This window comes from Amaranthus tricolor, chromosome 15 (genome assembly GCF_026212465.1).
Source record: "Amaranthus tricolor cultivar Red isolate AtriRed21 chromosome 15, ASM2621246v1, whole genome shotgun sequence".
Lineage (NCBI taxonomy): Eukaryota > Viridiplantae > Streptophyta > Magnoliopsida > Caryophyllales > Amaranthaceae > Amaranthus > Amaranthus tricolor.
Genome location: NC_080061.1, coordinates 616,053 through 637,553, shown reverse-complemented (window position 1 = coordinate 637,553; position 21,501 = coordinate 616,053). Strand labels below are relative to the sequence as shown.

The 21,501-nt window shown below is 35.4% G+C and overlaps 2 protein-coding genes across 6 annotated transcripts; both read left to right on the top strand.

The window, feature by feature from the left end:
• Positions 1-1,256: 1,256 nt before the first annotated feature.
• LOC130801721 (uncharacterized) lies at positions 1,257-3,428 on the top strand. Its single transcript, XM_057665607.1, has 2 exons — positions 1,257-2,046; positions 2,146-3,428. Exons 1-2 carry the CDS (start codon positions 1,257-1,259, stop codon positions 3,426-3,428), a joined length of 2,073 nt encoding a protein of 690 aa, XP_057521590.1.
• Positions 3,429-6,841: 3,413 nt separating this feature from the next.
• On the top strand, positions 6,842-20,846 carry LOC130801709 (uncharacterized). 5 transcript variants are annotated; one of them, XM_057665593.1, is made up of 21 exons: positions 6,842-7,378; positions 7,494-7,528; positions 8,550-8,671; positions 9,621-9,710; positions 10,827-10,946; positions 11,030-11,113; positions 12,226-12,303; positions 13,317-13,442; positions 13,593-13,682; positions 14,023-14,058; positions 14,204-14,259; positions 16,412-16,553; positions 17,073-17,336; positions 17,439-17,514; positions 17,601-17,692; positions 17,863-18,397; positions 18,699-18,834; positions 18,955-18,996; positions 19,294-19,459; positions 19,562-19,645; positions 19,733-20,846. In XM_057665593.1, the coding sequence occupies exons 1-21, from the start codon at positions 7,092-7,094 to the stop codon at positions 19,856-19,858; spliced, it is 2,787 nt and encodes a 928-aa protein (XP_057521576.1). In that variant the 5' UTR covers positions 6,842-7,091; the 3' UTR covers positions 19,859-20,846. The 5 variants fall into 5 exon arrangements, with proteins under 5 accessions (XP_057521576.1, XP_057521575.1, XP_057521574.1 ...); XM_057665592.1 differs by lacking the exon at positions 7,494-7,528 and adding an exon at positions 7,543-7,577 and having other exon boundaries at positions 17,073-17,514; XM_057665591.1 differs by having other exon boundaries at positions 17,073-17,514.
• Positions 20,847-21,501: the final 655 nt, after the last annotated feature.

Genomic DNA, 21,501 nt, shown 5'->3' with positions numbered 1-21,501 from the left:
TCATTGCCAAATTTATAGGGGAATGAAATTAACTGCTAGTCACAAGCACATGACTACTATTCCTTCAAATGTAAAGATTAGAAGCAGAAATAGTACGTTTACAAGCTTACAAGATAATTAGTAATTAATTATAATTTTGTAAATTCTAAAACAACTAACTAAAAGATATTCATAAAAAAATATATTAAGGTGAGAACCAATAAAATCATATACACCTAATTATGACAATGTGTACAACTAATTTACAAGATTATTACTTTTGACTAGCGTGAGATGGGGTAATGATATAGTATGTCATTCATGATTAAAAATAATCTTAGTAAACTTTCATATCCACCTCTTTTGTAACTACATAAATAAGTTTATTTTGGACTCACCAAATTTTCTCCATATTTTTTAAAATCTGCTTTACTAAATTTGTTTAATTTTTATTTTATGCAATACTTCTCATATTTTTTTTCTTTAAATTTTATTCGCACATTTAACTTACTTTTATATTCCATTAATATATTTCTCATGCTACTACACGATATTTATTTCTACTTCCTATGTTCTGTTTTGCTTGCTATGAAACTCAATGGCACAACAATTAACCTTTTTAAAGACTATTTTACCTTTCAATTAAATATTATACTTCCTCTTTTCGGTTCAACTTTAGAAATGAGTTTCAAAGCAAATTAAAAACCCAAAGTAAAGCCCATATTTCTCTTTCGGAAAATGTGTTATCAATCAGAGATAGCAAAGCAAATCAAAACCCAACTATACGATTTCGTTCGATTTCATCAAATGGGTTTTAAAGCAAATCTAACACCCAAAATAAAACCCAGATGGATTTCATGAAATGAGACTATGAGAGAGAGAAATAGACTGTTGATTTCAGAACATGCATGGATGAGGATAAGGGTGGGTATAAAAGAGGGGTTGATTTCATAAAATGGGTTGATTTCAGAAGATTATGGAGGTTATTGTAGGAAACTAAATATGTAAATATTTAGGAAATCTCTTATTCTAGGCAACAGATTATTCTAGGCTGATTGTTAGCCATATTTACTGTTCTTCCATAATTAACTTAGCAATTAATCATGTATATATAGGGGACCTATTCATTGATTAATGATATGAAAAACACAGTAAAAAACCCTAATCAGAATTCTAAATTATCTACTTTTATCATGGTATCAGAGCCATAAGGTGTTTTCCGGGGACCGGCGACACTGTTGGCTATCATCATTTACCTACAAAACACAATCCCAAATATGTCTGAATCGGAATCGAAGTCAGACGCAAACCAGCAATTGATGAACATGGAACAATTGGAACAAATGTTCCAACTGTTTCAAAAAATGCAAAAACTCAATACAGCCAGTGAACAATCAACCTCAGATCTGAGGGTCACTGAAAAATTGAATTACCAGAATTACTCTAAATGGTGCCTTTTAATGAAAATTGCACTCGAAGGAAGAGGGCGTCTCAAACACATCATCGACACCCCTCCTTCATCAACTGATGAAAATTACCTGAAATGGAAACAACAGGACTCAATGGTTTTGTCCTGGATCATATCAAACATCGAATCAGAACTCATAAACCAATTTCTTGATTATACAACAGCGTATGACTTATGGAATGGGATTACAATTCTTTTGGCTAGTGGTCATAACGAACTTCAGATCTTCGATCTAAGTTCAAAAGCAAGTTCAATTAAACAGAATCAAGGGTCCATAGAAGAATATTATGGCTGTCTAGACACTTTATGGAAAGAAATCGATCGTCGTATGCCAAACCCTATGAAATGTGCCGAAGACATAACCATATTCAATACCTTTATACAAAAACAAAGGTTATTTCAATTCCTGGCCGGAGTTAACGATACATTCGACAAAGAAAGGAGAGATTTACTCAATCAAGATCCACTACCAAGCGTGGAAGCAGCCTACGCCGCCATCCGGAGAGAAATCAACAGACGTGGGATCATGACCCACGCTTCATCACTGGGACCGGGTCCCTCAGAAATAGGTAGTGGGCTAGTGGCAAGAAACCGGTCTGGTAGACCGTCATACCGGTAGGAAGAAGACAAATCTCACCTCAAATGCAGTCACTGTGGTGGAACAAGACACACAAAGGAGGGTTGCTTTAAACTTATAGGCTTTCCGGAGTGGTGGGACGAACACAAGCAGAGGAAGGCCGCCACCAAGGCTCAACCACGAACCGGCGGCAAGGCACACGCAACTACTGGCGTCTCCACCACCACGGCGCCTGACACTACCCACTACCCTAAGGGAGAAAAGGCCATGGAAGGTAACACAGGGGAAACAACAATGGAGAAAACAGGAAGAAAAACGGAAGAAAGAGAAACAGTAACCGGGACGGAAGAGAGAGAAACATGGGAGGGAGGGTTTCAACACTTACCAAAAGTGAGTATTTATACTCACAAAACCCTAAAAATACCCACCCACGAAAAGACTCAGCCCAATTTCCCAAGCCCAACCGGTTTTGGGCTCCTTTGTAACCCCCCATCATCACAATGGATATTCGATTGCGGGGCAACAGACACAATGACATTTGATCCTCACGATCTTGTATCTATTGGGGACAAAACCCGAACTCATATACAAACTGCTAATGGGGAGAGAGTAGAAGTCCATCATGCCGGCCCGGTTCATGTTTCATCATCCTTACATTTAAAGAATTGTCTCCTAATTCCGAGTTTATCTCATAAATTATTATCGATTAGTCAATTAACAAAAGAACTTGATTGTACTTTTCTTATGACATCTACTGCTTGTATTGTGCAGGACGCTCGGACAGGGAAGATCCTTGGGCGTGGTACTGAGCGAGGAGGCTTGTATTATGTGGACGAGGAGACTCACAAGGGTCATACTTTGCTTACTCATGGGTCGAATGAACAGCAAATGTGGATGTGGCATAGGCGTCTAGGTCATCCCTCACTAGGGTACTTAAAACGTCTTTTTCCATTGTTTAATAATTCTAATCAAACTTTGAACTGTGAAGCCTGTGTGCTAGCTAAAAGTCACAAACAGTCGTATTTTCCCAGTATGTCTCGTAGTAGTAAACCTTTTGATTTGATTCATTCTGATGTTTGGGGCCCAGCTCCTACTTTTCATACTCATGGTTTGTCTTATTTTATTACGTTTGTGGATGATTGCACTCGTATGTGTTGGGTTTATTTTCTTAAACATAAAACTGAAGTTTTTGATACCTTTGTCAAATTTTATAATATGCTTCAAACTCAATTCCAAACACAGCCAAAGATTCTTCGGTCAGATAATGGGAGGGAGTACATGAACCAAAAATTTCAGGACTTTTTTTCCACACATGGGCTTATCCACCAATCTTCCTGCCCGTACACTCCACAACAAAACGGAGTTGCGGAACGGAAGAACCGTACCCTTCTTGAAATTTCCTGAGCCTTAATGTTCGAGGCCAAAACCCCTGCACATGTTTGGCCCGAAGCTATCTCCACTGCCGCTTACATCACCAATCGTCTCCCTACCAAAACCCTCCAGTTCAAAACTCCCCTTGAAATCCTTCGATCCCATACTACCATTCCTCCTTCTCATTCCCTTCCTCCTCGCATTTTTGGATGTGTTGTGTATGTGCACTTACCTACTCATACTCGACACAAACTCGAACCACGAGCAATCAAATGTGTTTTCCTTGGGTACGGAGCTACACAAAAGGGATATCGATGTTTTGACCCCATCCATAACAAAATGTATACTACCCTTGATTGTGACTTCTTTGAAGACTCCTATTACTATTCCCAGTTTAGTCTTCAGGGGGAGACTAAGGGTGAAGACCTAAGCTGGTTAATACGTCCTTTTGCTATAGACTACAAAGAGGAAGTAGGTAATCCCACCGATGTCTCCACTGACACAATAGTACCATCTTCTCCTCCTATCACTCCTGTCCTGTCTGAGCCGTCCCGAGATTCTCCCGAGATAGAGGTAAATTCTGATCCACCAATCTGTGATCATCCTATTGTTACTAATGACAATATACCTTCCTCTAGTGTGCCTTCCTCCAGTGAGAATTGCAGATATGAACTTCCTCCCAGGAGAACCAGGGGAGTTCCTCCCAAAAGATATGATCCTGAGTATGAGGCACACCGCTCCCGATATCCAGTAAGTCAAAGTGAAGATGGAATTTTGTCAGAATCTGCCGTTGCCTTTAAAGCTTCCCTCTACTACAATACAATTCCCCGAAACGTTGATGAAGCTCTCCAAGATCCAAAATGGCGAAAAGCCATGGAGGATGAAATCACAGCACTTAATAAAAATAATACTTGGGAAAAATGTGTTTTGCCTAGAGGGAAGAACACTGTGGGCTGTAAATGGGTGTTTTCCATTAAGTATCATGCTGATGGGAAAATTGAAAGATACAAAGCTCGTCTTGTTGCGAAAGGATATACTCAAACATACGGGATAGACTATTCTGAAACCTTATCTCCGGTTGCGAAGATTGACACTATCAGGGTCTTGTTGTCTATAGCTGCTAACAGAGAATGGCCTTTGTACCAGTTTGATGTAAAGAATGCTTTTCTTCATGGAGAGATTGAGGAAGAAGTTTATATGAGGGCTCCTCCAGGGTTTACAGATGATTTTGGAGAAAATGAGGGGTGCAAACTTAGGAAAGCTTTATATGGTCTAAAACAGTCACCTAGAGCTTGGTTTGGGAGGTTCACGGCTGCAATGAAAAAGTTCGGGTACAAGCAGAGTAATTCAGATCACACCTTGTTTCTCAAAAGAAGAGGAAATCAGATCACTTGTCTCATAATATATGTAGATGATATGGTTATCACAGGGAACGATGAACAGGAGATTAAAAATCTAAAAGGGAGGTTGTTCTTGGAATTTGAAATGAAGGATCTGGGAAACCTAAAATATTTTTTGGGAATTGAAGTCCTGAGATCAAAGAAAGGGATCTTCATTAACCAAAAAAAATATATTCTTGATCTTTTGGCAGAAACTGGAATGATTGACTGCAAGCCAGCAGAAACTCCAATAACAGTCAATCATGGGTTACAAACTGAACTGGGAGGAGAAATGGCAGAAAAAGAACAGTATCAGAAACTTGTGGGAAAACTCATATATCTCACTCACACTCGCCCTGACATCTCATATGCGGTAGGCGTCGTAAGTAGATTCATGCATTGTCCACAAGTCCAACACATGGAAGCTATAATGAGAATTCTCCGATATCTGAAAGGAACAAGTAATAGAGGAGTATTGTTTGGGAATAATGGTAACCTAGATCTCATGGCTTACACTGATGCAGACTGGGCAGGAGACAAAGATAGCAGAAAGTCTACATCTGGTTACTTCACTCTGGTAGGAGGAAACTTGGTTACATGGAGAAGTAAGAAACAAAATGTAGTGGCTCTATCAAGTGCTGAAGTAGAGTTCAGAGGGATAGCTAAAGGAGTAACGGAAATCCTGTGGCTCAGAAAACTCCTATGCGAACTAGGCTTTCCACCTAAAGGAGCATGCAGATTGATTTGTGATAACCAGGCATCTGTCAGCATCTCCAATAATCCAGTACAACATGATCGAACCAAACATGTTGAGGTCGATCGACACTTTATCAAAGAGAAACTTGAAAATCAGATCATCAGCCTACCTCTGGTTCGATCCAAAGATCAACTTGCAGATATCCTCACAAAAGCTGTTACAGCTGAAGCATTTAAAGAAACTCTATGCAAGTTAGGCATTGGAGACCCTATGACCTAACTTGAGGGGGAGTGTAGGAAACTGAATATGTAAATATTTAGGAAATCTCTTATTCTAGGCAACAGATTATTCTAGGCTGATTGTTAGCCATATTTACTGTTCTTTCATAATTAACTTAGCAATTAATCATGTATATATAGGGGACCTATTCATTGATTAATGATATGAAAAACACAGTAAAAAACCCTAATCAGAATTCTAAATTATCTACTTTTATCAGTTATAAAAGAGGGGATTTATATGATTGATTTTAGAAGATGATGGAGGATGAAAAAAATGGATGAGGGTTCATTTCATATATTCTATCAGATTTCAAAAGATGGCCTGGTGTGGGTAAATGTTGGTGTAGAAGGGGGGGATTTCATTATAAGAGTACATATAAAAATAAATGAGGTATAAGGTGGAATAAAAATATGGATAAAGTAGTTATTATTATGGTTGTTTTATTGCTAAAAACAGAAATATAGTAAATAATTGAAATTTTTAAAAATGAAAAATATAACAAGTAATATAAAACGGAAAAAGTATTTTAATTTCTTGATTTCCCACCAAATATCTATATAACAAATTTAGTAGGACAGAAAAAGTAAATCTATCTTTAATGTATATAACTTAAACAAAAAAGCTAACATTATCGTCTTTAAAAAATATTTATATATCACTTTGTCATTAAACATTTCCATTCAAAATGCATAATGTTCATATTTAGTATTTTGGTTATGTATATATAATTATAAGAATCATTTATAAATTTTAGTTACAAAGTTTAGCTTATTATTTACGAGTTATAATCACTCTAAATTGAAAAGTTCAACCACCGTAATCAAATAATCGGATTTCGTTGATTGAATTTACCAATGACCTAATTATAATTATTGATCTAATTAGTTCACTACTATTAACTAGTATTAAGTATTCAATATAAAAAACACATTTGGAAAAAACAATTGGAAAGAAGGATATAAAGTAAAATCCAAAACAATTTTGAAAATTAAGTCTTGTTAGTTGTTATATTTCAAGAACAAACATTATTTTTTAGAATAGATCCTAAATTGGAGTTTAAAATAACATTCCATTGTCTTTGCCAATAATAATAAAAAAAAAAAAAAAAAACAATTCAAGCCTTCAAGACTGGTCAAGAATCAAGACTGAAGCCTTCTCCCTGTTCGCCCTCCAACACTCCCATAATCATTCCCCTAATTTCTACTCCTAATTTATCTAGTTTTCCAATCTTAATTCATTACTGATCCGCCATTACTGGCCTTCAATAAATCAAACAAGTCAAACTTCTGCTGTTGGATTTTACTTTCTAGGTTCAATTGAAGATTGAAATTTAAGGAAATGGTCCGTAAAAAGTTGGAAAATCGTTTAAAAGCAACAAAATTTCAATTAGTATGGCCATTTTTCGCCATTTTGTTCATACATTTGCTTGCGATTTTCCTCTTTACTCGAGGATTTCTTCTTACTCGAAATGAACTTCCTCATGTTAGCAATTGTTCGGATGTTTCTCAGTCTCCTTGTTTTAATTCATCGGCATTTTCTTTGAATTCTTCACAAGGGAATAATGCAGCTTGTTGGACTAAGCCGGCTATTGATCGCCTTGTTATTATCGTTTTTGATGCCTTAAGGTAATTGATCGACTAATTACGGCAGTGTTATTAGCTTTGTAGAAGTATTTGAATTTATGGCTTTGTCAATGTTTTGATTTCGGAGGACAATTTTATTTGTTTTGATTGGTTTCAGGTTTGATTTTGTGGCTCCGAGTAGCTTCTTTTCAGGTTAGTAGTTTCAGGTTTGATTTTGTGGCTCCGAGTAGCTTCTTTTCAGGTTAGTAGTTTATGCTTGTAATATTAGTAAGGTAGGATGCAAGATTTGAATGGATAGTAAAACTCAACTGATTAGAAGTGAGCTGAATTGAACGACATTAATTTGTTAGAATGGAGATGAAGTGTACTTATTAGACTTAAACATAACTTATTAGATTAGAACCAAACTGAAATGAACTTATTGGAATTGAATTGTAGTGAAATTTTAGAATATATTTGAAGTGAAGTGAAATGAACTAAATAGAATTAAGCTGAATCCTCACCTCCAACATGCGTACGTGTTCGAGTGTCTGTTTTCGCTAAAAAATACTACAATTTTGGTCCAAAATAAAATGTTCAAGTTTCTACCCATGTACAAGTGCGAGTATGCGATACAGTTACTTGATATAAAATGAAGAGTCTGAGTAGCAAGCTTTTTTGAATTTTTTTTGAACTTAAGATGTTAGAACTTACTGTAACCTGATGTTTTAGATTTGAAGATTAGTTGGCAAGAATATGCCTTCATGAAATTTTGCGAGTATACCTAGTCCTATATGCTTCTATTTATATAGATTTACAATTATACCTAATCTTGTATGCTTCTTTATGAAATTGTATGAGAGCTTGTTGGTAGAAATCTAGAAATGGTGCACTTAAAAAAATGAAGTATTTTGCAAGAACAATCAATCTGTCATCATAAGAAGCTAATGGACTTTGTGAAATAGGTGATCAAATAGATGGGAAAAATGACACCTACCCTCATTGCGCTTGATTTCTAGGAAGTGGATATTGATAAAATTGTACAAAAGTTGAGAAAGTTAGATAGTTTGACATTTTATATGGAAGATGCATAATTAGATCTTGAATTTCTATCTTTTAGTGAATATCATTGTACAATAAGCTACAATTTCTATCTTCATATTTCTTGTTAATATTATGGTCGTGGAGGATCATTATTACTTTTTGTCTGAATAATTCTTATCAATTTTGTTAGAGAAGAAACCTTGGATGGACAGGTTACCAGTAATACAAAAGTTGGCAGCTGAGTTGGGGTCATCATCTAGGATTTTCAAAGCCGTTGCTGATCCACCAACAACTAGTTTACAACGTTTGAAGGTGAATGTTTTTTTTTTTTTTTTATAGTTGTATCTCGAAGTGTATGCCTGCTTACTGTAAGTCTGTAACTTGTACATTCTAAAGAATTTTTTATTGCTTGCTTATAAAAATGGCTATAGAATTATAGTAAAAACAAAAGTAATGCCAAAGGCTTAATCCTAACATTATAAAATTAAAAGAAGAGAGAGAAAAGTTAAGAGAAAGGATGTAGAGACAAAAAAATAGGTGTGTTGGAGTCTTGTAGAAAGAAAAGTAATCTCTAACTTAAGTGTTTGGCTACCTCAATGTATGAATTGTCTGTTGGTTCCCAATCTTAAAATTTATTTACACCAAAATCCAAGAAATGTATTCCCTTCTTACGTGTAACAATCAATTATTAGATCAGAGCTTTAAAAAATTCAATGATGTACGTGTAGTAACGGAGGAAGATTCTTTTCTTTTGCAAGTCTTACTAGAAATAAATTTTATGTTTCACAGTTTGCATGGGCTGGAGCCAAGATTCAATTTTCATACGAGAAGTGCTTATTGATGGCTGAACGTTTTTCAGCTTTCTTTAACAATCTCCTTACTTCTTTTTGGCTGCATTGCTTCTTCCTCTCCATTGCAAATCTATCCTACTCAACATTGCTGTGTATTATGTAGTAGTATCATTGTACTGATTCATGTTTCTAATCTTATAGTATGCATATAACTTATTGGAATTTCAATTGCACCATAGCTATTGATTTAATGGCAGAGCAGCAGGACAATGGAAGCAAATCTGCATCGTGTTTGTCATAGGTGTTAGAATTTACTTAATTTTGGTTAAATACATGTATGCTATCATAGGATTCTATTTGGTGGATGCTCATTGCATTAATATTTTTTTTAGATTCTAATTATGGAATTTAAACTTTGTTCTTCACTGAATTTTAACTTACCTATATCTTGGTTTTTTGTTCTTATTTAGGGCTTGACCACTGGAGGACTACCGACTTTCATAGATGTGGGAAACAGTTTTGGTGCTCCTGCAATTGTTGAGGATAACTTTATCCAACAGGTTTTGAATTTTCTTTTCCACATAATTTCATCCAACTTTCTACTTTCTTTTTCAAGAGTGATTGCTAGTTGGTTTTTGCTCTCAAAAAAATACAAATATGATCTATATAATTTCCCAACTTTACACTTTTTGACCGACAACATTAATTATGTCGTGATATGAAATTTCTCCTTATAAAATTATAGGATTGAGATTGAAATTTCCTTCAAGCAAACACCTGATTAATTATGCTATCAATAGATGTATGAAGATATTCAAGTTGAGTTTAAGGAACCATTAAATATCTTGATAATATACAAGCAGAAGAGATATATACCTTCACATTTGGTTGCAAAGCTTAAATATAACTTAAATAATCAAGTTGGTTTGATCTTGTGGAAAGAAGATTGAATAATGCACCGGCTACAACTTTGAAGAGTAGAAGGTTAGAGCTTTGAGGAAATTAGAAGAGGAAGATATAGGTCGACAATGACCTTGTAAAACAGTTGTGAAGAATTACTTGTAAATTTGAGATTTGTAGGAATGGAAGAGGAATATATATGTAGATAATCATTGAGATTGATTTTGATAGTTGCCGATTTGTATTTGATATTATTATTAGTGTTATATAAGGTGGAATAATTTTTTTTAGCTGTGATTATCCACGCTGTTTTGTTTTGGCTCATGAAGTCACCCATGTTGTTGGGATAGAGGCTTTGGCATTGTTGTGGATTTCATTTTTCATGTAATCATTCCCTTTCCCATAGGAACCATATTCCATGTGACCCACCCAAGGTGTAAAGGGGATTAAGGTACTTTATGTACTTTTTAATTTGTTGCTTTTTTTTTTGGGTCTAGCTTGTAGCCAAATCAACTAGTGAATTGTTTGAAGTGAGATCAACAAGACCTAAGTTTGTGTCATATTGTTCAAGTTGTGGACATAATATTAATGGTGTACTAATGCAAGGTTTTGGTTGGTCTTTTTCTTTATTTCCCTAGACACCATTATGCTTTGCTTAATGCCTTTTGTGATAAAGGGCCAAGTAGCTAGCCCTTATATACCTGCTTTTCTAAAAACTAAATATTTATTTTCTCATAAAATCTTTTTAGTACTGTATCTAATTGTACTTATTGCAGTTAGTCGAAAATGGAAAGCGAGTTGTGATGATGGGTGATGATACATGGTTGCAGCTGTTCCCTCACCATTTTGAGAAGGCCTTTCCCTACCCGTCCTTCAATGTTAAAGATCTGGATACAGTATGTCTGTTTTTTGGACCCTTTCTTTTTTTCTAGTGGACATTTGTGATTGTGAAGCTAGTAATTTTGCTGCTACTTGGCAGGTAGACAATGGGTGCATTGAGCACTTGATTCCATCTCTTCATGAAGATGATTGGGACGTGCTAATTGCACACTTCCTTGGAGTGGTATGTTATCCTTAATTTTAACTTCTCTTTTTAAGTTAACGTGTACCTTTTGGGGATGTCCAAGAGCTAAGTAAACACACTACTTTTCTTTAAATGTAGGGATACACATTTGACATTCCCACGTCAGACTTTCTTTTTCTTCACCTTCTCTCCGTCCTCAATCTATGTGCTTTCAAATAGTGTTAACTTATCTCTTAAATATAAGGACTAAGAAGTTGTGCTAATATGTTCCTCCCTCTATCCCTTTGAAATTGTCAGTTTCTTTTTTAGTCCATTGCTTTAACTTTTACATTTCCTTTTATGTAAATGTCCCCACCATATCTTCAATTATCATCTTCTTAACCATCGCAAATCTGTGCGTAGTGTGTACTGTTAACTAAATTGAATATTCCAGTTTTCACTAATATTCATTTACTTAAAATTATACACGGTTTTAATTTTTTGTAAATTTTTCACTGTATTTCTATTTTTATCAAATCAGCATTATATACACGTATTCTTGCCTTTCTTAGCTACAATTACAGCTCCTATAATCACTCCAAGAATCTGGGTGATTGATACAAATCTTCCTAAAAAGGTAGTTTAATCTTTACAAGAATATTCTGGATTTCTAACACATTTAAAAAGAAATTGGGTGAAGCTTAGTTGACAGTTGTACATATGATTGAATTAGGCAAATGAAGCTAAAGTTTAAAGAAATCGGGATATTTTTTAGTTTTGATTTAAATGAGTTGTGTACAAACATAGCCTTGCTTATGGATGAATATAAACAAGTTGTGCTAAAATTTACGAGTCAAACATGTTTACGAATTCTTTTTTAACTTAGTGTTTAAATTCTTTTAAAATTTATGGCTCTAGGCAAAGTCAATAATATTATACATGATAAAATGAGTAACATCAGTTACACGAGAGTTAGTCCTGATGTTTAGTATATTACTATACGGTTCAAGCCTCTGGGGATACAAAAGGATTTTTATTTATTATAGGGGCTTTTGTGTGGAATTAATTTTGATTGACTTGGAGTGTTTTTTTCTATGTTCTCTAATTCAAAATTTTACAAGTTTCATTAATTCATCATTTAATGAGGAATTTGGATCTTTCTTCTGTATCAGGATCACGCCGGGCACATTTTTGGCGTTGATACCATGCCGATGATACAAAAACTGGAGCAGTATAACAGTATTGTGGAGGTCAGTTTACAAAAGCTTATGTACCATTTCCCCCACCTCTCCCCACCACCTATACAGAAACAAAGATATTGTTATATATTGAACCACATTCAAACATGGTTATCTCTCTAATTCAACTTTGAATGACATGCAAAGGGTACGTTGATGGAATTCTAATCTTTAAAGTCAAAGTTTGTTTGAGAAATCCATTAACATATCCATGTATTAAATTGAGTTGTAAAACCAGTAATGATTTTACCTCATCTGACAAGGAGAGGTTTTATAATCCATATTCCATACTAGAGTCTCATTAGAATTAGGAATTCATAGGCTGAATATTAAGTTCTATTAGGGATAGTTCTTTTATTGTTTACTAATTAAGTTAGGAGTCTTTGTTTCCTTTGAAAATTAGTTAGAATCAAGTGACATTCTATAGTAATTTTAATAGCATGAATAAGGATCTAGTCAACACACTATTTTCAAGAGCTGAATTTTTTGAAAGCCTGAAGCTTATCTTTTTTTAGTCATTGTGCTGATGTTTTGTTATTTGATTGTAGAAGATCAATTTTTGAATTTGTTTATAGTTTTTCATGTCGTGAGTGTTTCTCTCTATAATGAAAGCCATTCAATGGTGTGCAATATTTCTCTCATTCATAGCTTACCGTTTTTTTTGCTATTTGATTGTACTTATATATTTGTGATAGCGTTTATACCCTTGAATATTTTTTGCAAGCTTACCGATGATACAAACGTAAAATTACGTTTAAGTACAATCGTGATTTTGCATCACATTGACGTTGGCTTTATCTTATAGACACATTTATATCTAAAATAATATTTAATGTCCAATATGCATATCATCCACAACTGGTCAAACCTCATAGCTCACTGTTTTGGTTACAACTTGAGAAAAAACCTCTTACTATGAGCATGGAGTTATGTCACAAATGCATGCTGTATAATGCTCATATATTTACTGCTAACTTTTAGTGATTGTTGCGGATGCTGATTTTCTGTTTGGTTTTTGTTCTCAGGAAGTTGTTGAAACATTAAAGAGTCAATCAGGATCAGGTGGCCTTCATGAGAATACTTTTTTAGTTGTAATGGGTGATCATGGGCAAACATTGAATGGCGACCATGGTGGTGGAAGCCCAGAGGAGGTGTGATATTCACATTTTCTGTTCAGCACTGGATATTGTGTATTTATTCCTAAAAATGACAATCTTGACCAGCAATGGAATTTGTGTCTTGGAAGTTTCCTTTTTTTGCATACGTCAATGTCTGATACGGGTGTGCGTTGTATCATGCAGGTTGAAACATCAATATTTGCCATGAGTTTCAAGAATTCCAGAGTTTCTTTACCACCTGAGCTTGATTCTGCATCGTGTGGATTAAATATAGTATTTATTTTCTTCTTTAATCGCTTACCTATGTACTTAATTTAAGCTGCAAAGAGACACTCCCTCTCCCTTCCCCCCTCCCCCCAAAAAGAAATGTCTCACGGATTCTCTCTCACCCTCTACTTGAGGAATTTATCTTTCCTTTTTCGTTGTCCGACTCCGTTTTCTCAAGTGTGTAACATGTGACATGCTGCAGGAGAAAACATGTCTTTTGTTTTTAACTTTTTTTCTTGGAGTTCGGGGGAGTGGGGGGGTGGTGGGGGGGGGGGGGTGTTAACTATTAGTGTTTGGACATTGGAGTTTAGGTGGAAAGCGGACTAAATGAAATTTTATATTTCAGGATGCAAAGCATTTATGCGCCGGCACCATTGAGCAGGTTAGTGTTATTGTCTCAACTCTCAAGAATGTCATATAATGTTCTTACATCACATCCTTTCCCCTCTCCCTTCAATGGATGGGCTGAGGACTGGAGTGACACATTAGTATAAAGCTTGAGCTTTTACTCAATTTATCATTTGCAGCTTGATTTTGCAACAACAATGTCAGCAATGCTAGGTGTTCCTTTTCCGTTTGGAAGGTTCTGTATAAAATCCTATCATCTTCTTCTATATAATGCGTCTCCTTCATATATGCTGTTCTGATATGGTCATTTGTGTGACATGATTTGTACAAGATCATTATGATCTAGTTAAAATAGGAAAACTGTATTATTAACTAAGGTCTTGCTGTAGTGAATATATTAAAGTATACAAATAAATATTACACTCTAGGGAGACCTTCTGAGATTGTTATTCATCTTCAAAATGTGCACTAAGATCTTTCAAGATACAAGTCTCTAGTGACTGTGGCATATATAGCTTCATTGTTGTATGCAAACATCTATGTTCTTGAGGATTCTATCCAATGGAAATTGTAAAGAACTTGGACCTATTGTTTACTTTGGGAGATTGCTAATGTGGGTGATCCAATTGAGTGAGGTAGTAAAAGAAAATTGGAATCTTAGGACTATTCACATCCTTCAAATTAGGAAAAATGGTCTTGAGGCTTTTGAGTTCACTTTTGTCGGTTTGTTGAATTGGTCATTTGAATGTCAATGATGGAGGTGAATTGATGACATTTTAAAAAGGATTTCTCATCTTTTAAGAGATTTTACTTTTGAAGTTTTCCTCAAGGTTTCCTTGTTACTGGTAATTTGGAAGATAGGAGCTTCTCTAAAGCCTTTTTTTGGCATAGGCTGCAGTTAATGAGTAGATCCCAACTGAAGATGTGTTTTTTTCATTGTAAGCTGTTTATTTTTTATTCAGGAAAAAGAATCTCTTGATGATCTTTTACATGTTTTTTTTTTCTAAATAAATTTATTTAGACAAACTGGGTTTTGCCAAGCACTGTGAAGTTCTTTTAGTGTTATTCGTTTGGTCAACTGTGCTGCTAACATATCAAAGGTGGGGGAACAACAATATTGCGTTGCACCATTACTTACTTAACTCAAGGCCATTAAATGGCTCCCCCCAAGGGGGAGTTAGAGTGCTCTTATGTACACAACCTTACACTTAAAGTAAAAAAGAAGTTGTTGATTGACTTTTACCTAAAAACAACATCTGCAACCTCACATAAATAAGAAGTGCACATGGTGGAAAGGAAAAGAACTTATGAATTGTATCTATATCGTATTCTGTTATTTTAATCAAAGCTGGTACTATTGGGTGCGAGTATAATTATAAATAGGGAAGGGGGAGGAATCTAATTCTATTCTGAAAACTTGTTGAGATCTAATTTCTGAATTATTACCTAGGAGTGTCTGGCAGCTACAATTGTCTGTGGCGCAGTGTTCTTCATTTAACTGTCCATACAATTTTTGCTTTTGAGACTTAATTGGCGACAATGTATAGATTGATGGCTAAGGCGCTGTTGGCCCAATACTTTGAAAGGGTTAGTCCTTTAATGAAGTTGTTGAGGGCAGGCTAGGTGCACGACCACATGGAGGAGCCTTGCCTTAAGCCTTTCTTGACCCTGGGTTCTTTATATTGTAGTCTTGTAGCTAAGTTTTGTTTTCGTAGCTTAAGGGCTTAAATCATTTCTGCCTTTGCCTTATTTTTGTAAATGGGTGGAATTTGCTGTATCTTTACTATCTTTGTAATATGTTTCCATGTTATTTATAAAAATCCATCATACCGTCAATTAATTACTTTTGGAAATAATAAAGTGAGCATAGTAGTCATTTGATTTCTAAAATGAGAATCTTGCGAGGTATTTTTCTCATATTTTGGATTGATGGATTGTGGAATGAATAGCACGATAACACTCTGAAGGTGGAAGGTGCACCTAAATGAAAATTGCTGAAATTCAGTAGAATTTCAGAATGCAGCACCTGATGCAATGGCATTTATTATTACGAATCACTTAATCTGTACTTTGTACGTTCGTCATTTCTCAAACATGGTCTTGTCCATCTTGCTGACTTAGCTGAAGTTCACTCTTTATGTAGCTAATGCTAGGGTGACTTAAGTTTGTGTGGTACTGTAGTAGCTTGAAAATTGGTTGGTTATATCGTCATGTTGTTAGCTGCTCTAGTCCTGTAATCTAACTTTATACTATCTAAGTCAGTCTTATTCAAATTTTACAGAATTGCCCTGGATTTTTAATTTTTCATATATGTAGAATCACTTTTCCAAATCATTTTTTATAGAATATTGTCTGATTGCATTTTCGCTGATCGGATCCTTCTCCAGCATTGGGCGCGTAAATTCACAACTGTATGCTCTTGGTGCTGCTAATTTTCCTTCTCAAGGTATTCAAGTCGAAGGTCACGAAAACAAATTAGACAACTGGCTGCCTCATTATGTTAACGCCCTTTGTGTCAATGCTTGGCAGGTATATGATTTCGGTCCAGCTCCCAACTCTCTTATTGTCTACCTTTCCATTTGTTTTTTGTGAAGTTTATTTTGGTTATGTTGCTGAAATATGACTGATACCTTTGTCCCGACTAGACATGGAAGTTGTGTTTAATAGGGATGGGAAATAGGTTAAATTTTTCGGGTTTCACACCGCATCCCGTCATCAACTCCTATCCATAGTGCAATAATAAGGCTGTGTCACCTGAATTGTGGAATATAAACAGAGCATAGTTTCTTTGTTTATTTTCTTCAAAGTTGTGGAGAGTGTTGGATGCACGGTAACCAGGGTCTGATATAATAGTTTTCTCTTGATTGTTTTCTTCTTCGTAGAACATTTTTAAATTTTCTCGGTCTTCCCAAAAAGGAAGGGAAACTGCTACCACCCTCAAAGCTTTGGTGAAGCTAGCTTGACTGCGTATATGTTAAAAAGTCTTAATTTCCCCATCTTTTCATTTCCATTTGGATCCTTAAAAGAAATGTCATTTAACTTGTTTAGGTGAAGAGATATATTGATATGTACTCAGCTTCTTCAGTCATTGGATTCCCCTTCGAAGACTTATTGCATGTGGAAGACTTGTATTCGCTAGCTCAGGAGAATTGGTTGCATGTTGTGAAAGGTTCACTGTCCTACATGAATGAAAGTTCTGCTTCATCAATACCTGCACTAAAGAGGCAGATTGACATGTATGTACAATTTCTTGACAGTGTTATTGGGCTTGCTCGCTCCAAATGGACAGAGTTCAATCTGAAGCTCATGATGGTTGGATTGAGTATTATTTTTTTGTCATTTATTGTACAAGTAGTTGCTATCAAGAGAATGGACAAGTTTTATGCGTCTCCTCACTCGGCTAGATTTCCTCAGGCATCTGTTGCTTTATTTTTTTCAATTCTTGCTGTCATCGTCAGAGCCTGCAGTTTCCTTTCAAATAGCTATATATGTAAGCTTCAATACCTTTTAATTTCTCTTGTTCGTTTGAGAAGATATCCTGCAATCTTGACACGGTACTTTCACTCTGCTATTCAGTGGAAGAAGGAAAAGTGGCAATATTTTTCTTGGGCACATCTGCCATCCTCAGTCTGCGCTATTCATTTATGAACGCAAAGATGCTATTAGAAGTATGTCAATTCCTTTTGATGTTTTGTTGTTTTGCTGACTTTCCTTTGAATGTAGTTTTTATGAGAATGCTGTTGCCTTTCACCTTCTAGTTGGCATGTTGAGTATATTTTCTTGGATGCTATATTGTAGTTCCTTGGATGATGATTATTTTTGGATCATTGATTTGCAGGCAGCTTTGTTGTTACTTTTGGTTACTACACTCAGATTTCTTTTGGAATTTGGGTTGTCAAAGCAGGCAGCTAACTTGTCGAATGTTGCTTCGATGCTTGGGGTCTCCCAGGATCATCCATTTTGGTTGTTTTTATCGTTAAGTGTGTCTATACTAGCTCTTTTTGTATTAGCATACCTGTTGCTCAAATACATTTGCAAGAACTCTTGTCAGAGGGTTCAAAGGCTTGTTATTTCGGGAACCATCTTGTGTTACGTGCTTTTGGCTTCACACTGGGTCCTAGATAGTGAACTTTTCAATCTGAATGTCACCCTCCAATACATCGAAAGAATTTATATTCCTCGGGCAATATATGCTGTCGGGATTACCCAATTGGTGGCTTTAGTGATAAATCAGTTGCTCAAAAAGAGGACCTCGTATGATCGAAATCACTTTACTAGTCAGATAGTCGCCATGTTATCTGCATGGAGTTCTACAATTATACTGCTTTCAGGGAAACAAGGCCCTATTGTTGCTTTGGCAACTGTTGCTGCAGGTACTTATGTCTGCTTCAAACCTTTTAGCAAAGTCAATTCTGTTATTATTTTCTCCCCTTAAATTTGAATCATATATAACTATTTTTTACATGTATTAAGAATCCATTTGAATTTTAATTATTCTTCGATTTTTTATTTAGGCATTAGGCATTCGATATTGTATCAGCATAACAGAAGCCATACTTTTATATTGATACTAAAAGATGACTTAATGTTGTGTGGATTCTGTAGAATTACTATCTGGTTATTGTTATGGTGATTTTATTTCCTCCTAAAAATTTTGCTTTGGTCCTTTTTCAGCATATTGCATTATGAGGTTGGAGAATTTGTCCCAAATTGCTACAGATGGTGCTTCTAGCATTGTTACTTCCTATTCTCTTTCTACAACTCAGTGGAGCCTTCTTGCAGTTGCTGTCTTTTTTAGCAGTGGTCACTGGTATGGATCTGCTTTTCCCATTGAAAGTCTTGCGATTGAATAAGAGTTATAATTAAACCTATAATAACTTTCTTTATTGATCGAATTGCAATTTTGATGTTTATTTTCTTTGATTTATAGGTGTGCATTTGATGGCCTTCGATATGGTGCTGCATTTGTAGGGTGAGTAGCCCTTATAAACTCTGCATCTAATTAGAAAATAGCATGCATGGAGAAGAGAAGGGGATATTGCCGAGTTGATTATTGCGATTTTCCATTTTTGACATTTAACAATCTCATGCATGTGATCTGATCCATGACAGATTAAAGTATATTGGTCATTACCTGTAGACCACCGACAGGAAGGATTAATTCCCTCTGCCCCTGTTTATAGGGATTCTCTAGCCTACTCCTGAATCATAAAAGTGTTCATATATTTTCAGGAACCCTAACGGTAACTCTGCTTTTTTTCATTTTCAGATTTGACGAGTTCATGCTTGTAAGGCAAGCAATTCTTCTAGCAATTGACACATTTGGTTTCTCCCATGTGCTACCAATTTTTGGTCTCCCAATTTTGGTAACCCAAAGGCACTCAAATCATCAGAAAAAGCAGAGCAAACTCTCCCTGTCAATGCAGTTATCTCAGGTAAATTGCGCCATCGTCAAATCTCAATTAAAATTCCCCTTCTTGTGAAGCTAGTTTTACGGTTTTTGAGTTGCTGATCAAATCTACTTTCGTCATGACTAGATATATTTGATGTACGGATGTATCATCACCAGTGCAGTCGGTTGTGTGGTACTGTGTGTTACTATACATAGGCGGCATTTAATGGTAATGATTTCACCTTTCTCGATATTCTTCTGTATGCATTTATTGGTATTTGTTAAACTCTAAATGGACTACGCCCTTAACTTGCAGGTATGGGGTTTATTTGCTCCCAAATATGTTTTTGACGTGGTGGGCCTTATCCTCACCGACATTCTTATTTGTGTGGGATCGCTTTACTATATCGACCCAGTAGAAGATGTCTCCAAGCAGAATTGAGGCTCATGATAATGTACGATATTGCATTCATTTGAGGCAAGTCGTTATATTCTCTCTCTCCATTCTATTCATTCTTTCAATATTTTATTTAGTTACTGATACAAGGCATTAGATTTGGAATATATCCCCATGGATATGGTTTTCTCTACACTATTACTTTCAACGATGAGTTAGTTTTAGATTAGCTACGCTGTTGTACTTGTTCTTCATTTGTAATTTGGGAAAGATAGCGACGTTGATGATTTGTATTCAAGAGTCTGATTATAATCTACTTCTTCATGTTATATTACTGAGATATTTAGTTTTGTCTTTCAATTGTAGCTAAATGTGGGTGATGTATTCTTCTCCGGAATAAGCTTTTTAGAATTTTTAAAAATTTCACATATTTGAAGTCGACCCTATATAGTAAAAATCCGAAACACGTGATATATTCAGACAATTATGAAAAATAGAAATCAAAATGCTAGATCTCCTTGAGCAGAACTGAAATCAAGTTAAAAGACCAAGTTTTCTAATTAGATATTGAGAAATTATTTGTCCTGGGGATAGTCGAGAGTTTACCCTTAGCTGTCCCAAAAGTTGGACTCTAGATGAAGTGCTATGTGCTAATGCAAACAAGAAATTAGAAGGAATTTGTAATGATGTTAAAGCATTGTAAGTACTTCGAGGGTTTTAAGAGTGGACACTGGACAGCCTAAATAATACCTTAAGTTTGGTACAAGGAACTTGTTAATTGCAAATACCCAGATGCTAAGGGGTGCTTGGTACAAAGAGTGGAATGAAATCACAAAAGATGGGGAAATGGAAATAATAAGGGTTACTTTTGCAACTTGTTTGGTCAGAGATAAATAAAAGAATCCGTTACCATAGCTAAACACAACAAGATGTAAAGGTATGTTGTTCTCAACTGAGTTTGGCGGTTGACAGTGTTGATATTTGGTGCCTGAGTAGCGGTATCTGTTTAGTAAACTCCATACCAAACAAAATCAAAGAAATTGTTAAAACTTAAAGAGATAAATATATTAATTAGAGAGATAAGGAGGAAGTAGAATGAGTAAAAGTTAGAAGATAGAGATGTTTTTACTCATTGGTGTAGTTTTTACAATGGTGAACTTCCATATTTATAGGCAAGTTCATCCACAATTACATTGAATGCATTCACATTAGGGTAAATACATTAATTACCTTTCACACTATATTCATTAATTACCTTTCACACTATATCTCAACACTCCCCCTTGAATGCATTCTAATTATGTAAAAAGAGTAAAATATTATTACAATATTTCTATTTAATACTGCCTCGTTAAAAACCTTGTCAGGAAAAACCCAATGGGATAAAAACCTGAACGAAGGGAAAAAGAGTGCAGTAAATATGATTCTCCCCCTGAGTTCAACGTATATCTCGTAGATGACACATTACAATTTTATATACAAGTTGCTCGAATCTCTTTGATGGAAGGGACTTTGTGAATAGATCTGCAAGATTTTCACTTGATTGAATTTGTTTGACTTTTACTATTTTGTACTTCTGGAGATCATGTGCAAAGAAGAGTATTGGTGCTATGTGTTTGGTTCTATCCCCTTTTATGAAGCCTCCACTAACTTGTTCAATACACCCGGTATTATCTTCAAAAATTACA

Bases quoted from the DNA above. Each gene is read 5' to 3' on its own strand.
- LOC130801721 (XM_057665607.1), top strand. From the start codon at position 1,257: ATGTCTGAATCGGAATCGAAGTCAGACGCAAACCAGCAATTGATGAAC. The intron at 2,047-2,145 runs GTAGACCGTCAT...TTAAACTTATAG, and splicing joins AGTGGCAAGAAACCGGTCTG to GCTTTCCGGAGTGGTGGGAC.
- LOC130801709 (XM_057665592.1), top strand. From the start codon at position 7,092: ATGGTCCGTAAAAAGTTGGAAAATCGTTTAAAAGCAACAAAATTTCAA. The intron at 16,554-17,072 runs GTATATGATTTC...TAACTTGTTTAG, and splicing joins TTTGTGTCAATGCTTGGCAG to GTGAAGAGATATATTGATAT. The intron at 18,997-19,293 runs GTGAGTAGCCCT...TTTCATTTTCAG, and splicing joins TATGGTGCTGCATTTGTAGG to ATTTGACGAGTTCATGCTTG.